Source organism: Cucurbita maxima, unplaced genomic scaffold (genome assembly GCF_002738345.1).
Source record: "Cucurbita maxima cultivar Rimu unplaced genomic scaffold, Cmax_1.0 Cma_Scf00029, whole genome shotgun sequence".
Classification (NCBI taxonomy): Eukaryota; Viridiplantae; Streptophyta; class Magnoliopsida; order Cucurbitales; family Cucurbitaceae; genus Cucurbita; species Cucurbita maxima.
Genome location: NW_019272045.1, coordinates 386,606 through 403,675, shown reverse-complemented (window position 1 = coordinate 403,675; position 17,070 = coordinate 386,606). Strand labels below are relative to the sequence as shown.

At 35.8% G+C, this 17,070-nt stretch overlaps 2 protein-coding genes across 2 annotated transcripts; both read right to left on the bottom strand.

The window, feature by feature from the left end:
* Positions 1–226: 226 nt before the first annotated feature.
* On the bottom strand, positions 227–12,315 carry LOC111465364 (protease Do-like 10, mitochondrial). Its single transcript, XM_023109695.1, has 9 exons — positions 12,305–12,315; positions 5,640–6,188; positions 4,565–4,810; positions 3,845–4,040; positions 3,396–3,655; positions 2,367–2,494; positions 1,474–1,677; positions 1,142–1,192; positions 227–826 (listed from the first exon to the last, which is right to left on the bottom strand). Exons 2-9 carry the CDS (start codon positions 6,112–6,114, stop codon positions 590–592), a joined length of 1,797 nt encoding a protein of 598 aa, XP_022965463.1. The 5' UTR covers positions 6,115–6,188; positions 12,305–12,315; the 3' UTR covers positions 227–589.
* Positions 7,831–16,906, bottom strand: LOC111465361 (conserved oligomeric Golgi complex subunit 1-like). Its single transcript, XM_023109693.1, has 6 exons — positions 14,480–16,906; positions 13,123–13,317; positions 11,796–12,076; positions 10,503–10,682; positions 9,455–9,632; positions 7,831–8,665 (listed from the first exon to the last, which is right to left on the bottom strand). The coding sequence occupies exons 1-6, from the start codon at positions 16,658–16,660 to the stop codon at positions 8,492–8,494; spliced, it is 3,189 nt and encodes a 1,062-aa protein (XP_022965461.1). The 5' UTR covers positions 16,661–16,906; the 3' UTR covers positions 7,831–8,491.
* Positions 16,907–17,070: the final 164 nt, after the last annotated feature.

Genomic DNA, 17,070 nt, shown 5'->3' with positions numbered 1-17,070 from the left:
TATTTTTTTTTATTTGTTTTTTTAAAGTTTTGACCCATTAACAACATTTTTAGAACTTGATCAAACTCAAAAATATTTTTTTTCAAATAATCTTAATGAAACAAAATCGATCTGATTTCTTTTATAAAGTCTGAACCCACTTCTAATTGTTGGCCTTTCTAAGCTAGATGACTAAAAAGAAAAATACAAATTAATAATAATAATAAAATCAGTATAAGAAAATGATAAAGTAAAGTAAATCTCAGTTGAACAACAAATCCTCATAGTTTACAACAAATTTTCAATATCTCAAAGAATTCTCACCCAAGGATGAACTAATTATAATTATAGCTGTATTTCTCAAGAATCAAAAACTACAGATATCTGGAGGGTAACATGGAAGTTTAAACCCTAAACCCTAAATCAAAAACTACAAAAATCTGGGGAGTGAAGCATAAAAAATGGAAGAGAGAATCTATTTGGCCCCATATTTGGTTTCTCGCCTAAGAATCTTTTGCCAACATAACTCAGCTTCTTAGAAAAGTTGGCCATTCAGTAAAATCAATGAATTATTAAGGGGTGAATGATTCTCAACTTTGTAATGAACTCATTATGAGGAGGTCAATTCAGAGTCGGAGATGCTTACATTGTTCATGAGATCGTGAGACAGTGCTGATGGTATTCGGTGGCGCTTCAGAATCCTTGAAGTTCCAACTTTAGCCATCTCATAGTTTAGCACGATCACCCTATCATCATCCAAATCAAACCTTACACTGTCTTCACTATTGTCCACAAGTTGGCACAAGTGTTTCAGATTTTCAACTTCAACTCCATTAACCTTTTTAACCTGCTTGGAAAAACGAAAGAACATTTAGCAGATCGAAGCTTTCAACTTGTACGGTGTAATTTGTAGTAGGCGGCATTAGTGAAGATTCAATTGTAGAATAAAGTATATAGCAGTGGATGTACTGACTGAATGAAAAATTTTCCTAAAGGTCCACGGACCACTAATTTCTGTTTCATCTTTGTTTGTAAAGCACTATACATGAAAGGATTGCAAAATAAAAATGATTTCTATTTCTTGTCAGTGTCAATAATGTACATGAATGCTTAGGTGGAAATAATAATGTATCCCATATATTTATAAGCACGAGCGTCTAACCTGCAACTCTGCAAGACGCTCATACCCTGCATTGATATCATCCATCAACACCTGAGAGAATAAGCAGCAGTTACAAAATTGAATCAGGAATCTTAATGTTAATCATTTATCTTTTTTGATATGAAACTTTGGAGAATTTGACCTTAGGTAATGTTAATCATTTGTCACCCAGATAAGAACAGTTTCTATAATGCTCCTTTTTCCTTCTCTTTTTTAAATAGGAGACTAGATGCAAGGATTTATTGCAGGTCATCGTATTTTCATATAAAAATCAATGTAAACCCGGCGTGTAAATTAATTATCATGTATGCCTCAGAAAGATGTCAGCAAACCTGTGAAAGGATGACAAGTTGTTCACCAGGCTTCTTTGGTAGTTCCCTCAGTGCCCTCTCACACAAGCGACGAGGTGAAGTATTATACCAATCTTCTCCATACTCATGAAGGTAAGGCTGGATAAGTGGAATGAAGACAAGACCAGCAAAAATGTAGTAACTAGGAAGCTTATCAAACTGATGAACTGGGACCAAGGGTTGCAACTGCAAAATATAGAACTTAATATAAATGCTAGAAATATATTCAAACTGATGATTGGTACGACGAATAGTAAATGGAAGAAAAAAGGTTTTTTCACTTGAAAATCTGAAAACCATCAGTTTTAAAGCATAGTAAACCAAAGTTTGTTGTGGGATATGAACTTTGGACTAACATTCAGTAACTTACCTATAAGATATTGGACGTGTGGTATGGAAACCTACTAAGTGATAACTTTCAAATTCAGAGAAACCCTGGAATTAAAAATGGGCAATCCTCATAGGTATTTCATTAGTTCATAAGAATAAGTACCAAATTAATGAGCCTCCTCCGTCCCTCGGGACCAACAAGGGGTAGTACAGGAATATTCGTAGCTGTTTTGAAAGACTTGGGCCTTATGTTTCGTATCAAAAGAAATAAACAAATAAAATCTATTGTTCATCTAAGTGATTGAATACGTTGGATTGTAGCTCAATTTGGATTGAAGTTCAATGAGACTCCAAGGATATTCTTATCTTTCCTTTTACCTCTAATATATATAACAATACGTGACTGGAATTACTAGAATTCTAAAACTTTATAATAAAACGGGATTGCTTGAGTCATGGGGAAGAGATAATGAGGGAAGGGCATTGGTTCAAAAATACATGAAAATCATTAACTATAGTGAATTTGAGAGTTGCAGAAAGCATACAGGTCGGAGGGTGATACTGAGCTCACAAACTTGACCGTCCCTCAGAATTTTGATCACAGATTTTTCATTGGCTTTCTTCATAGACACCAAATGGTCAAATGTTATCCGCTCTCTGTTTCGAAAAGAAACTGCATAGTATGTAAATTACAATAGGAAGAATTATTGAAAATAAAAATCAAGAATTTTAGCAAAATGAGACAACCTCAACTTACTTTCACAACTAATATAATAAATTCAGACAACAGCTCGAGCAAAATGAAATGTAACACTTTTTATCTTTTGAAATATTTTGAGTTCAACACATTGGGATTAAGATTCAAGTCTTCACTTCTTTGCCAACGATATAAACCCTTAAACAGTTCAGCTATGCTCACGTAGACTTTTATCTTTTGAAATATTGAAATTTCACTTTGAATTCATCGTTGTCCCAAGCATCTTGTAGGTTAAGAGAATAAAAAAAATAAAAAAAAGAAGATAAAATTTGGTGACAGTAGATTTTGTGTGCAGTTCCTTTTGATGCTATGTGCTTCTAATATATTGGGAAAATTAAATATAATCAAACATCTTCACTTACACTTTTGGGCTCAATAATGATTTTAAACGGTATTAAAGTAAGAGATTATGAATTCAAGCTCTTGCATTGTTATTTCCTCCTAGCTGATATCATAGTTTAGGTTTTTGGCTGCATCAGTCAAATAAATATTTGAATCTAAACATGAAAAGGAGTACCAAGGATATATTGAACTAGACTAAATATATCTTTAAAGTACTACCGTAATCTTTTGAGTTCAGTGATAATTTAACAAGGGAGTTAGAAGATAAGTAGCATGGACAAAAAGTAAAATGAACCCACCCCATTGCCAGCCCCATGCTTTCTTATCAGTGATAAATTTAGCAAGATGCTGATCCCTATCGTTACATATTTTATGCTGTCTATATGAACAACTTTTTCCTTCAAAAAATAGTAACATTGTATGGATGTCTTAAAGAGAAAATGGATGAAGTACTGGATTAGGAAACATATGATACCTGTTCCATCATTGGCAATAGGCTCACCGTCAAACGCAAGGATGATATCATCCTTTTTCAGGATATTGTAAGCATCTGAAAGGGGATTAATTTTGTTCACAAGTACTCCAGTCATTTCAGGACCCATCTTGAAGTGGTTTCGAAGTTGAACATTTTCGGTAATCTGGCAGGACAAACCAAGAGAACAGAATCCAACATATTTTCCACTCTCTTCTACACCAGCTATAAAATGTCTTATCACAGGGACAGGAATTATGTACCTGCAGGATCCATTTACAATGAAAAGAACTAAGCAAAGAATACTCTTTTATGGTCAGGAGTAATTAAAGTAAGTACAAGTGAACATTAATTGTTTAAGAAAAGATAAAATTTACGACCTGCAATCATGTTCCATAATGGAAGCATACTGAATTCGTTAATTCCAGTAAAATTTCCAACTCGTCACTCACCCAATATTTTCTGCACCTGAAAGGTTTTGGAAAGCTACTCCAGCAACTTTATTGCCCATGATTGCTGGCCCACCACTATTTCCTGGATTTATAGCGGCATCTATTTGAATAGCCATCAGTTGGGATGCACCATGTACATATTGTGTAAGTTCAATCCTAGAAACAACACCTTTAGTTATAGAGATGTTATCCCCACCTGTGATGAAAAAAATATTGTGAGGATCGAGGTCTTTAGATGTCAAGACCACCATTATAATTTCTTTTCACGTGGAAGTAAATCGCACAAAAGGGATGCATGATATTAGAGATGATTTGGCCTTAATTGCCTTGATTGTATCCATAATTTAAGAGAAAGTAATCATAGTTAGAGATTATTAAGAATTGACGATCATAATTCCAAATTTCAAAAGACACCTTATGACATATTTAATAACAGAAAATCTATGCGTCTTCAATTAACAGCGGAGACAAATAATAGAATTATAAGAATATTCTACGATAATAGAGACAGAAAACTTTCAAATGCAGATGTTTAGTGAATTTCCATTAATATTTCTCTTAATAAAACTTTTAGACCAAGAAAAAATAGCATTCAACAAAGAGAAAGAAATGTGCATAGATTGAAGAAGAAGCATTTTTGAGAGATGGAAATGTCAAATTATAAAACCAATTACCATTTTACCAAATTTAACTTCTTGGTACAAGGGTAGAAATTTATACCCTGAGGATAGCCAACAACAGCCACAGTTTCTTGTAAGATAGGAATATCCCCCAACTCCAAACAGTTGGTGTCTTCCCAGAATTCTTCACTATTGACAACCAGAATAGCCAAGTCGCATTCATGACCAACAGCTAAAACTTCTGCCCTATACTTCGTTGGTGAGCCATGCTTTCTTACAAGAACGAAGGTATGATCAGCAACAACATGAGCGTTTGTAAGAATCTTTTTTCCAGAGATGATGAATCCTACATTTTTTTTTTTTTTTATAAAACAGTGCAGAGAATGATACACAGAAGTAAGAACTTAGCTATCAGAGTATGCCACCAGATTTCATTAGGGTCGACTTCAAAGCACAAATGAAAATGATAATTATACTTAGTAGCTCAGTAACTTCCACTATAAATGTTATTGAAACTACTTAACATGTGCATATGCATAACAATCCATTATCATTTCTAAGAACCATGTGAAATCCATTCAAGCAAAAGGAGTTTTTAAGAGCTCAACATGGAAAAATAAGAAGAAAAAGCTCTCAAATCAGTTTTAATAAATAAAGTTCAAATCTCCCCATTCGGTCAAGGTCACAAAAATTGTCAAACGAAAAAGGTAGAAAAGATTTATCATGAACTCATTACAATCATTAATGAAAAAAAACCTGAAAATCATTTCCCTTGTACAATTTTTTCTGGTAATTACAACGTTTTTTTAGTAATCAAAGCCCAAAGATGAATGTTGAACCTAGCCAGGAATCAAATCTCAATGCTAGAACTCTACACTCCCCTAGAAATACAATTATTCCTATCCAGCCATCCCAAGGAACTTCCCCTTATCCACAAGGCCGTTTTCAAAATAACCTTATATATTCAAAGGCAACAAACGAAAATGTCTGCAAATAACACGTTTACATCAAATACCAAAAGAATATGGTTTCAAGTTTTAACAACTAAACTATAGCAGCAAGAACTGACAGGTGAAGACAATCGCTTAAATTTCAAAACTCAAAAGGTGTACAAGCCAATTAACACAACTCAATCAATCGAAATGGAAACAAATAAAGTCCAAAAAGCCACAAACCGGAACCCATAGTTTCCCGCTGGGACTTGTTCTGCCATGGAAGAAAGTAGTTGGGGCTGGAGGAAACAGTGAAAACCTTGACAACAGATTCCAACGCCAGCTCAATCGCAGAGAAAGTATCAGTCGTAATCCTCTTCGCCTTAATCCTATTCAAATGAGGCAGTAGAGCACGCATGCCTCGCCTCGATGTCGCACGATTTCTCAGCAATGGCTTATGAAACGAGGACGGAACAATGTCGTTTCCATTACATAGATTTTCATCCTTCATCTTACTCTCGCCATTGTTGCAGCAATGATCATTTGTGGCGGATTTTAAGGAGGAATGAGATGCAGAACATGAGGAGAACGCAGAGGGATTAGCTCTAGTGTTGATTTCAGCAGCAAGAGAGGATGCTAATGGTAAAGAATCTTTGAGGAATTTGGAGAAAGAGGAAGAGGAGAGCCTACGAGCTGAGCGGAGAGTTGGAGCGAGCATGGCTGATGTTCTTCCTCCTCCTCGCCCCCTCTGGGATGAACAAGGGCGGCACGGCGGGAGACGGAGGCTGTCTCAAGGTTCTGAAGTGAATGGCGGAGCAGACTATTTATAGTAAATTGAATTAAATTATGTTGATATTCCTAACAATAATAAATATTATTATTATATTTTAAATTAAATTAATATTAACTACCTTCCCATTTAGAGCCGGCTGGGTTCAGAACGGGTGGAAGTTCCCCACGCCGACCCCAAACGTGAGGGCTAAGGGGCAGTTGAGCTACTCAAGCGAACCACCCTACCTTACTACTACAACATAGGGATAGAACGAAGAAAACAATCATTTATTAAATGTGTTATTTTCCTCTGATGAGATCCAATACATGAACGAGGAGAACAATGTTTTAAGAAACATTTATTTTTTTTTCACCGCTTTTTCTTCTTCCATGAAGATTCAGACAAAACCGATCCATAAGTCTGCTTGAAACCAGTCGATTCTTGAGTCATTCGTTCTTCCTATAAAGTGAACATCTCGGCTCTCTAAGATTTGCTTAGTCTCAAAACTCGGTTTCAATCCTAATTCGACATCACGGAGCCTGAGTTGAAATAAAATCTTTCAAAAGTTTCAATAATATCTCGAACTTAAAAAAAAAAATTAAATACTTTAATAGCTTAGTATGAAACCGTTAATAGTTTGTTTTTAAAAATACTCTGGAAATTTCAGTTTTAAATAAGCGGGAGGTATTAATGAAATTTTTAAAATTTAAAGGTACTTTTAAAATGCTATTAAAAGTTTACGGATATTTGATTTAACCAAAACTAATAGTAATTGTATTTTTAATTTTTTTTTTTTTTGTTTAAGATTAAGGGTAATTTTGAAATAAAATTACCGTGTTGGAATTTATGTCTTAAAATCGCATAATTAATAATTTAATTTTAATAACAATTTTGATTATTTTAATTTTAATTTAACATTTTTTATTCTATAAAAAAATATATCTAATGTCAATGATGTATTAATGAATACGTAGTTGACATATAAGAGGGTCATGTTCTTATATGTGGTATATAGATAAAGTTGATAGAACAAACAATAGTGATTCAAGCAAAATTCGAGTGATTCAACTAAGGCATAATCATTTATAATCACTCATATGAGGATTCGAAACTGAGTACAGTTTCCAAGAGTCAAACGAGAATGAACACCACACATCATAATCAAAACTAGACTCCCTAATAGAATGTTTAACCGATCCATTCCAGATCGACCGAATCCTAGTATAGCATTATACTAGACAACGAGTATCAACTTACAATTGATAGATCCAACTAGGATTACCCTGCACTTACAAGACAGATCAAAACGTTTCTTTTTATCAACTTTAGAGACAAAAGTTGATCTTTTTACCAGATCAAAATAACTATGATTGTTAGAACAACAAATATCGAGATGAAAAAACTCCAACCACAGAAAAAAGAAAATAGTAGATACTTTAACGATTGAACTATACTCACATTAACCATTGGCTAGAGCTAGAATGATCGTTTTGTGCGAGTACGAGCACGTGCATGCACCTGTGGCCCCATTTTGCAATAGGACATGTGGGAGGGGGGAGCTTTATCTAGGCAGGGGAGCCCTTACTAAGAGAGGGCTTGACTTATCACACATCTTTACACAGAACAGACTACAAACTTGAAGATAAACAAACAAAAGTAGGCTAATAAGCATAAACAAAATACTACATATATTCTTCTCTAGGAAAGAGGTCAAAAGAAAAATAGTAGGTTGTTACCTATACAAATGCCATGAATCCAAGCAAACAAAACCAAACACCAAAGGAGAAGCCACAGTCAGAAAACGCCGAACTTCGAATCCAAACGTAAGAGTCGAACAATTGCCTTTGTGCACATACAATTTTTGAAGTACTCCCCCCTTCCTATGGATATTATTCTCTAATCTAATCCCACATATAATTCATCTTTGGCAATATTTGTTCGTAAACGACCGAAAATCAATCTTATCGACACTACATATGGTACACTTATTTGTAAGAAAGCACATAGGGAAAACATAACTAACTTGGAAGATATTGCTGGAGTCTTGGTACCTGTAATTTGCATCTCGCTCGACATATTACCTAGTATAGTTCTGCATTCAACGTGACGCTGTCGGTGGTCTATTGCAGTTTGGTGTCGTAACATTGAAAGAAAAACTGATCTATATGCTCTAGAGTTCCAACTCGTCGTCCAGATTATGGTGTTCACCTTCAAAACTTGAATTGATATGTATCTTCTTTGATGCTTGTGAATGTTCATAACTTTTTAGTGGTTATTATTATAACCCAGTGCTGATCAAAATTATGTATCTAGAAGAAGAACATCAGGGATCTGATCTGGAGGCAGTGAAGGAAGAAAGAAGACCTGCAGCTTGTGCGGGTAGAATATCACCAAACGTCGACATCGCAGCTGCTGATCGATCTTTAAATATGCCAACTTGACCATCGGTCAACATGGACCCTAGTTTTAGAGTGCTCTCTCCAAATCTGCTCCCAACCTGCAAGTGAAATAGATACAGTTAGAAACCTTGGCAATTCATGATGTTATTCTGGTTTTATTATACGTGAAATGAAACAAATGAGTTTGAGTAATCTGATCAAATCTTACACGTCTATACTAGTAAACAGGGAAAAAAGTAAAAATACATAAGAGGTGAATATCTATGTAGTCTCCGGTAATGGAAGGTCCGGTAGCGAGAATCCGAACAAATACCAACCACGACAAATCTCGGAGAACTCATCCACAAAAAACAAGAAACTCATAATCCACAGGATTTTTACCAAATTGAAGTACTTGACATCTTGACAACAGTCACAGCCAGATTGGTAAAGCCCAATTGATACTTTGAGGGGAGGGAGGAACATAACGATAACTAACGCTAAAACGCCTTGCAAGCAGAATGTGGAAGTCATGACAATCAGCCATCAGGGATCTAAACTTTTTCTCTGAAAATATGAAAACTATGTCTTAACTTTCTTAACGTTTCTCAGTTTATCACTGCCGAGGGGAAAAAGGACAAAGATGACCATAAAACCTCAAGTACCTTGGAAGTGGAAGTCATGACCACCAGAGAACTAAATTTTTATCTGAAAAATACGAATGATATGCTTCTAAAGTTATCTACGTTTCATGATCCGGTACTATAGGGGCCCAAAGCAATAAAAATCAGTTCATTAGGTTGTTCGAGAAAATTTAAGCTTCCCGAAATGTCGAGTGCAATAATTGAAACAGTGGTTAACTAGAAAAACATTAAACAAGCTATCAGAAAAGTAATCAACTGCATTACCTGCATGAAAGATTTAAATAACGGTGCTGCTACACCGAAGCTGGAGTTATCATTTAAATCTATTTTTTGTGGAAGTTCTCCGTTTGTATAAGCTTTCCAGGAGTTTCTCGAGGAGATGTCATCTGAAGGTGTAGAAATAGTCGCCTTCATGCCTCCTTTTGATGACAAGACTGGGGCACTGGATATAAAAGAACTACATTACACCAAGTTCATTCTATACGATAAACTTTTTTTTTTTTAATGAGAAACGTGAAGATATTTTATAGATAAAAGGAGAAAGAACAACTTAAAGGCCAGGGGATAGAGAAAACCCTCTCCAAAAACTACATCAAGACAGCTTCCTAATCATTTATAATTGTCAAAAGACTGTAGGTACAAAAGAATTTTCCGTGGTTGGAACACCACCAAGATGAAATATGCTGTACATTCTATATGATAACCGGAAAATCAGCACTATGTTTGTGAGTTTTGAAAGAACAGAGAAATGACAAACTTCAGCAGGCTAGGTCAATTAGTCTTCTTTTATCACCATGTAAGCCGAAGTATATAACAATCGAAGGATTAGGCTTAAGTTGGGAGATACTGTAATTCATGAGTTAGTAGATATCTATTACTCAGGTTGAAGGGAGTATGGAAGGATTAAATAAAGGGAAGTAATTGACCTCCCAAATTTTCCTAATTTATCTTAGATTGTTAGGATTTATTTAGATTTGTTGTTGCCTAGTATCTACGGATTTATTTAGATAATTTAGACTTGCAGCAATAACAACTAGGAAAGAACAATGCAGTACATAGAGCATCTAACCCAATAATAAATGAGACTCCTGAGGACACAAACCCGATACGTTCTGCCCATTAGGACAAGGAAAAGGTTCCTTGACTAACTCCAGTTCAAGTTGATTGGGCATCTTAAATTTCCAGTTGAAAGAAGGTATTTATCATAAGACAGATTCAGAAAATTATAATCATTTTCTAACACATTTCTTGACCGTTCTTCAGCTGAAAAAGTAATTTTAAATTTTTTTAAAAGATGGCCAAGAAGAATTACCTGATGGGAAGGTATTTAAAACGAGGAATGGTTAGGCATCTCATGATATTGGACTCTGAATTGCTTGGCAATTTCTGAACAGTATCAGTGTACATCCTATTGAGCTGCACGAAGAATCCAAAAAGGACAGCATGTCGAAGGTATGTCTGCCTTTCATTTTCCCAGAGATATGGCTCATACCTGAAATGAATTGCAGGAACTGTTATTCATCTTATCCTAAGTAGTTGCTACTGACATCACTAGCAAATGCATTCATTAACGGAAAAGCAAAGCAGCATAGATAAGAAGAACCACATCCAAATGGATACAGAAAATGAACCAATATTTATTGAGATAACATACCCATCCATACATAAGAATGAAATTTGTACATACCACACTTCCTAATCTCCTTTTTTTTTCGTTGTTTTGTACTAACACGGATGCAGAGATTCCCAGTGTAGGAAAACTATCTATGGCATAATATACCCATTCATACATGAACGAAATGGTTAAAACATTCAATGCTGAACGGTTGAACACACACACAACATATATACTATAACAAGTGTCAAGGACCACACCCTCACCAATCCAAGGATACCCACACACACCAAAGGTTGGGACCCGTGAGAAAAAAAAAATTCTAAATTTGCTTCTTCATTTTTTTTCTTCTTTTTTCTTCCTTTTTTTAAGAGGAAACATGTAATTCATCATGGAATTTTTTTAATACTAAAATTGATAAGATTAGTCATCGATTTTAGTGTTTATAAAAAAGTTGTACAACGGAAAGTCAGAAGATTCCACTTTTAAGAAATCAAATACTCGAAATATAAACAACTAAAGTTTGCAGAAGTTATTATTTTTCCTAATGACAGGCTAGTACGTTAAGAACTTCCTTGTGAGATACTCTGCTTTCAGAGAAATAAAATAGAAGGAAAAGGACTCCATCAACTCTAAATGATAATTTGTAAACATAAGAAAGTTTCCAACGACAAAAGTAAGAAATAAAAAACTAAACATATGTTAGTCAGTCAATTGGAATCAAGCATTTTTTAAAGACAATATGCTAATGAATTCACATGTTCTCGAACAACTGATATTTCCTCAAGCAGGATTTGTAACCATTAGAAACGATAATTTGTGACCATTAGACACGCTAGTATGTTAAAAATTTCCTTGTGAGCTACTCTTCTTTCAGAGAAATCAGAGAAATAAAATATAAGTAATAGGACTCAATCAACTCTAAATGGTGATTCGTAACCATTATAAAGCTTCCAATGACAAATGTAAGAAATAAAAAACTATACTTACGTTTGCCAGTCAATTGGATCAAGCTTTTTCGAAAGACAATCTGTTAATGCATTCACACGCTCTCTAACGACTGATTTTTCCTCACTTATATCCTGCTTCCTTCTGAAGGCATACTTTGCCCTTGGGTTTTTGGACAACTCTTCGCCCATGTTGGAATGAGCCCCACATAAAATATCAGCAGTGAATATTATATCCAACAGGACCTGCAATACTCCTTTTTCTGACACTTGAGGCCCGCCAACTTCCATAGATGAAATGAAATCTCCATAGATACCTATAACCTGCAAGGAACTATAATATATAAGCTGAAATAATATAATTTTTAATTACTATCAAACCACATAATACAGATTTATGAGTCGTATGCCAAATACAAGTGAAAAACAGACGTTTCATTCCAATGTATAGCAGAGGCAAAAGCAATAATATTTCATCACAAATGGCCCAAAAGTCACGTAGGTATATTGTATACTTCATCTTATTCTAGTCTTTATACTTTCCAATTTTTACCCATTTACTCCTGTCCGACAAGTGATAGCAACCAATGTCATCAGGAACAGATATAAGGATAGCAGTATTCTCACTGATATTCTAACGCAAAATTGAACATCAATAAACTTATATATTATGGAATTGGAAATACGGCATATATGGAAGGCACGAGTAGTCATGCACTTTAAATAAATAAAATGTTAACAAAATGAGCAGATGAATGCTGGCACTAATTAAGATATTTCTTTTATTAGAGACTAATTTTGGCATAAGATTATTGCAAGCTGGTTCCTTGAGGAGGATTAATACAATGGTTTTTGTCCAGCGATCTTCATCCTTAGTTTCCGAATCTCACGGTACGTTTCTTGCCAAGAACGTTGGTTAGGAGACAAGGATCACAATTCATGGAGATATCTCTTTGATACAAAGGTTTTGGGGAGATTTTTAAAAAATTTGGTGTCAGTTTGGCTCCAAGCAAAGTTGTCAGAGCATGATGAGATGGTGCTTTGTAAAATCCCTTCAAATAGAAGTAAACTTATCTGACATGCAGCATTCTTTTATATCATTTGGAACATCATTTGGAACATCTAGTAAAAATGAAATAGGACAACCTTCAAGGATGTAGAAGGATCTTGGGAAGAGGTATGCTATGTTGCTCACTTCACACCTCCCTCTGGGTATTATCTATAAAGCTTTTCCATCATTTTCCATAGTTTTTATTCGTAACAACTAAAGTCCTTCCTTTCACTTATCCAAATGAAGACTTGTTTTCAACTAAAAAAGAAATTTCAAAAACTTATAAATCAGCAGAGTTTTATCCAAGCAAACTAAATACCTTTTCCAGAAGGGTTGTTGCAAATTTTCGAATAATTGTCTTGTCAAGAACATGACCTCCAATCCTGTGAATTTCTTCACATGCACGGAATAGAAATGAAATTATATAAAGAGAAGGAATTGATGGAAGAGCAATTTTCATATCTGATTGGCCTTCAGCAGATTGTTCTTGCTTGATTACTGTCTCTTCCCAGCCCTGCCAATTGAAAAAAAAAAACTATTACTATAAATCCATAAACTATAAACAACAAAATCAGCAAAAATAAAACCAAAGGAAAACAAAAAAAGCTGCAATATTTTGATAAGAAAACCAGAAAACTGGAAGGAAAAACCTATGATGCATCAGAATACCACATAAAACTAGACATGATATGATTTTAACAACAATTTCAAGTTCTGTCATGTCCTCTGACTTCTAATTTAAAAGATTATATGCCCCTTTTCAGGAAAAATTAAACAATGTATACTCCGTTCATTTTCAATGACAAATTAGTAGTTTTTTTTTCCCCCTTTCATTTTTTAATTGCAAATGCAAAAAAGGATTGGATAAAGTGGCGATTTTCCCGCTCCTTTTGCAATTGCAGTGAGATTGTGGAGAGAGGGTATGTGAGGCTTTTTTGCTCAGGATCTTGACTCGGGTATTGATACCAAAAAAATGCAAGGGACCACAAAAACAAATTAATCATAATCTAGGATCAAGCACTTGAAACCACAACTTCTTCTTTTACCTTGTTTTAACTATATTTTTTTGCTAAATGAGAAATCTAAACTTCGAAGTGTTTGATATTTATTCCTCAACGAAATGAATCACTTCCAAAGTCCGACTCCCACCTTTTGCAACCTTAGCCTCTATGTGATTTCATTTCATGGCCAGGATTCCCTCAACCTTTTTCATTCATCAAAACAAGAAACTGGATTCTCATGAAATATTTTATAATCCAAGTAGGTGGTAAAAACTTGTTCCAAAATACTGATGCCTTCATTGCATCCAAAGGATATGCAACCACCATCACAGGTTTCTCACCAACAATAATCAGACAGCTATCAATAATCAACAAAAACATAAAAACCTGTAAAAAAAAAGAAATTAAGCTAGTTTCACAACAAAAAATCAATGTGAATAAAGATGAATATGAATAAACTTTCGGCGTGAAACATGGAAAATAATTTTCCTAGCTCACAAATTATATCGGTTACATGGTTAAAAATGCTAAATCAAATAGATGAGTTTTACTATAAGTGATTTGGCATTGAGGAAAACAGTCATTGAAGGTCTCAATGCCAATGTACAAGGCAGGTTCTGACAAAGAAATTACAAAATGGTAACAGTAAAATAAAATAAAGCAAATACCACTTACCCTCAAGGGCGTTGCTGACAGTAGGGCATCATCTCGGGCAAGATCTCTAGAGAGAATGGCAGAAAGTTCATTACATAACCATCGCATCCACAAGGTATGAGACCTCACAGAAAGATCGTGAATAACTCTTTTCAATTCTTCAAGTTTTGGGCTTGCACTTTCTTTAGTTCCAAGCAACGCAGTTACGGCTAGTGACGTTTGTCGTCTAGAATCAGTAGACATTTGTCGTCCTGGAGAATTAATGTATAAAGGAGAATCAGGAGCACCTTTGGACTGTCGCAGTAGTGAAGAATGCTTATCAAAAACAGAGGATGATATGTCATTTACCCAAAATTTTGGTGACCCAAGGATGACACTAATGTGATTCAAGTGATTTTGAAATGCAAACAGGAGTCGACCAACGAAAAGTGATCCCTCAACAAGTGGAGCAGGACTAACGGGCTGACTAGCAGTCCGACTACCTTCCATGTTACTATATAGATTATCGATCTCTTTTTCCAGCTCCATCAATATGGTTGACATGCTTTCATAGGACTTATTCTGTAGATAAGGAGCCAGGTCTTTTAACCTTATTGATGCCTTGGGAGATTCTATGAAACTGAGAAGATCCTCAAGTACACTCTTACAACAGTTCTCGAATGCATCTCTGATACGACTGACTTCTGGACCGAAATATGCATTGATACAACTATTAGAATCACTATCTTCTAAACATGCTTTTGCTCCCACAGTTGGACAGACTTTCTTAGCATTGAATTCAATAAACCAAACCCCACCACCTGTAGAGGGCCTGTTCAAGTATCCCTGGAAATCCATAATATTACTACTTAAAGCAGACTCGGGTAGATGAACTGATTCTTCAATATTAATTACTTCAATCAGTTCTTTGAATTTTGAGTCGATAATAGCTTTCATCCTGCGAGCAAATGCATCCTCAAATATGTCATCCCAGAGGTCTGAGTCATCTTCCAAAACAAGTTCCCTCATTCGACTCCACGGCAACTCAATTTCAGACCCGAAAACACTTTTCAACCAATCCAAACTTCCTTCCAAGACTTCCTTACTTTCCATTGTCTCTCTTATTAGTTTCTCAGCAGAAGCAAGGTCCTGGCCGCTTCCAATGGCATCAATCAAAAACCTTCCATTGATCTGGCTAACAATCTCTCCCCCACATTCTCTTAGCCAACTTGAGCAAGTCCTAGCAATGTAATCTTTCTCAAGCATGACCATGACTGACTCTAATGTATCCCTAAATAACTTCCAGAGCCTAACTTCTTCGTCCGGGTTGGGAATTCCACCAAACAATTGAGATGCAGGGGGAGAGCTCAATATAACTTTGTAAAACAATGGCATATCATTCAATACTTGCAAAAACAACTCACCCACCTGTCCTATACTGACCTGAATTATAGCCAAAACCTCGCAGAACACAGATACTACAATTGAGCAAGCTACATTGCTCCCACATGTACCTAATTTTTGAGAAATCCAAGATTTTCTCGATTCGAGAAACAAATTAAGTACTTGCTTCGGCTCAAGTTCATCGATAACAGCGACAGCAGCCAAAGCATCCGCATAAGCTCCAACCCCAAGTCCACGATCGAGCAGTCTTTCACGGCTACGCTGCGAAATCTGATATTTGAAGCTCTCCACTATCTGCCAGTGATGCTGAAGCAGAGGAAAATTTGAGAGAAACTTACGATCTGAATCGGCATTATGGGTCGTCAAAGCTTGCTGTACATGCTTCGCTCGAAGATGACGAACAGCAGCTTCGAGAAACATGGACTCATCGAGACAACCCCAAATATTCTCAGGGGTATCAACAAGATACTTAACCCGAGAAGCAATGGCATAAAGCGTAACACGAACATGATTATGAGAAGGAAGATGCGTGAGCGAATCAGAAGACGAAAGGGAACGAATGGAAAGGTGAATTAAAGAGAGATTAGAGGAAATAGAATTGGAAGTAGACTTCATAAGAACGATGGAGTCGGCAGAGTCGATCAGATCTCGGTAACGGTTACCGACGAGTTGCCGAAGCTCCTCTTGCTTGGACTGGATCTGAGCACGGGTGGAGGATTCCACCTTGCGAATTTCAGAAATGGGTTTGGTACGGAAGAGAGATTCGGCATCTCGGTAACTTCCTCCTCCGTCGGTGGAGGAAGCTGAAGGTGCTCCCATGGCTGCCACTTCTGATGTTTCAGAGTTGATATGGATCGGATTCAACTACAAAGATGCCAAAGTCATGAATCAATCGCGAGGAAATTAGTCCGCAGAAGGGAATTCGATTACAATTTAGAGCACCCTCTCCTTGATTTTGCTTCAGAATGGAATTTAGACAAATGCGGTGAGGAAGACGGTCGGTGTTACTGGTTTTGGTGATCAATGGCGGATTCAGATTTTTGGGGGTCAAATATGAAAAATCGAGATAGATAGTTGAGGGCTAATTTTCCAAATCAAACACTTTGCCCTTTAAGACATAAATTTACAAATCCATGAGTTAGCAGATGAGTTAGGGAGTTAGGGAGTTATCGTTTCTTTGGGCTTCTCTTTGGGCTTTTTCTACACTCACGTCTACTCGGGAGAGGTTC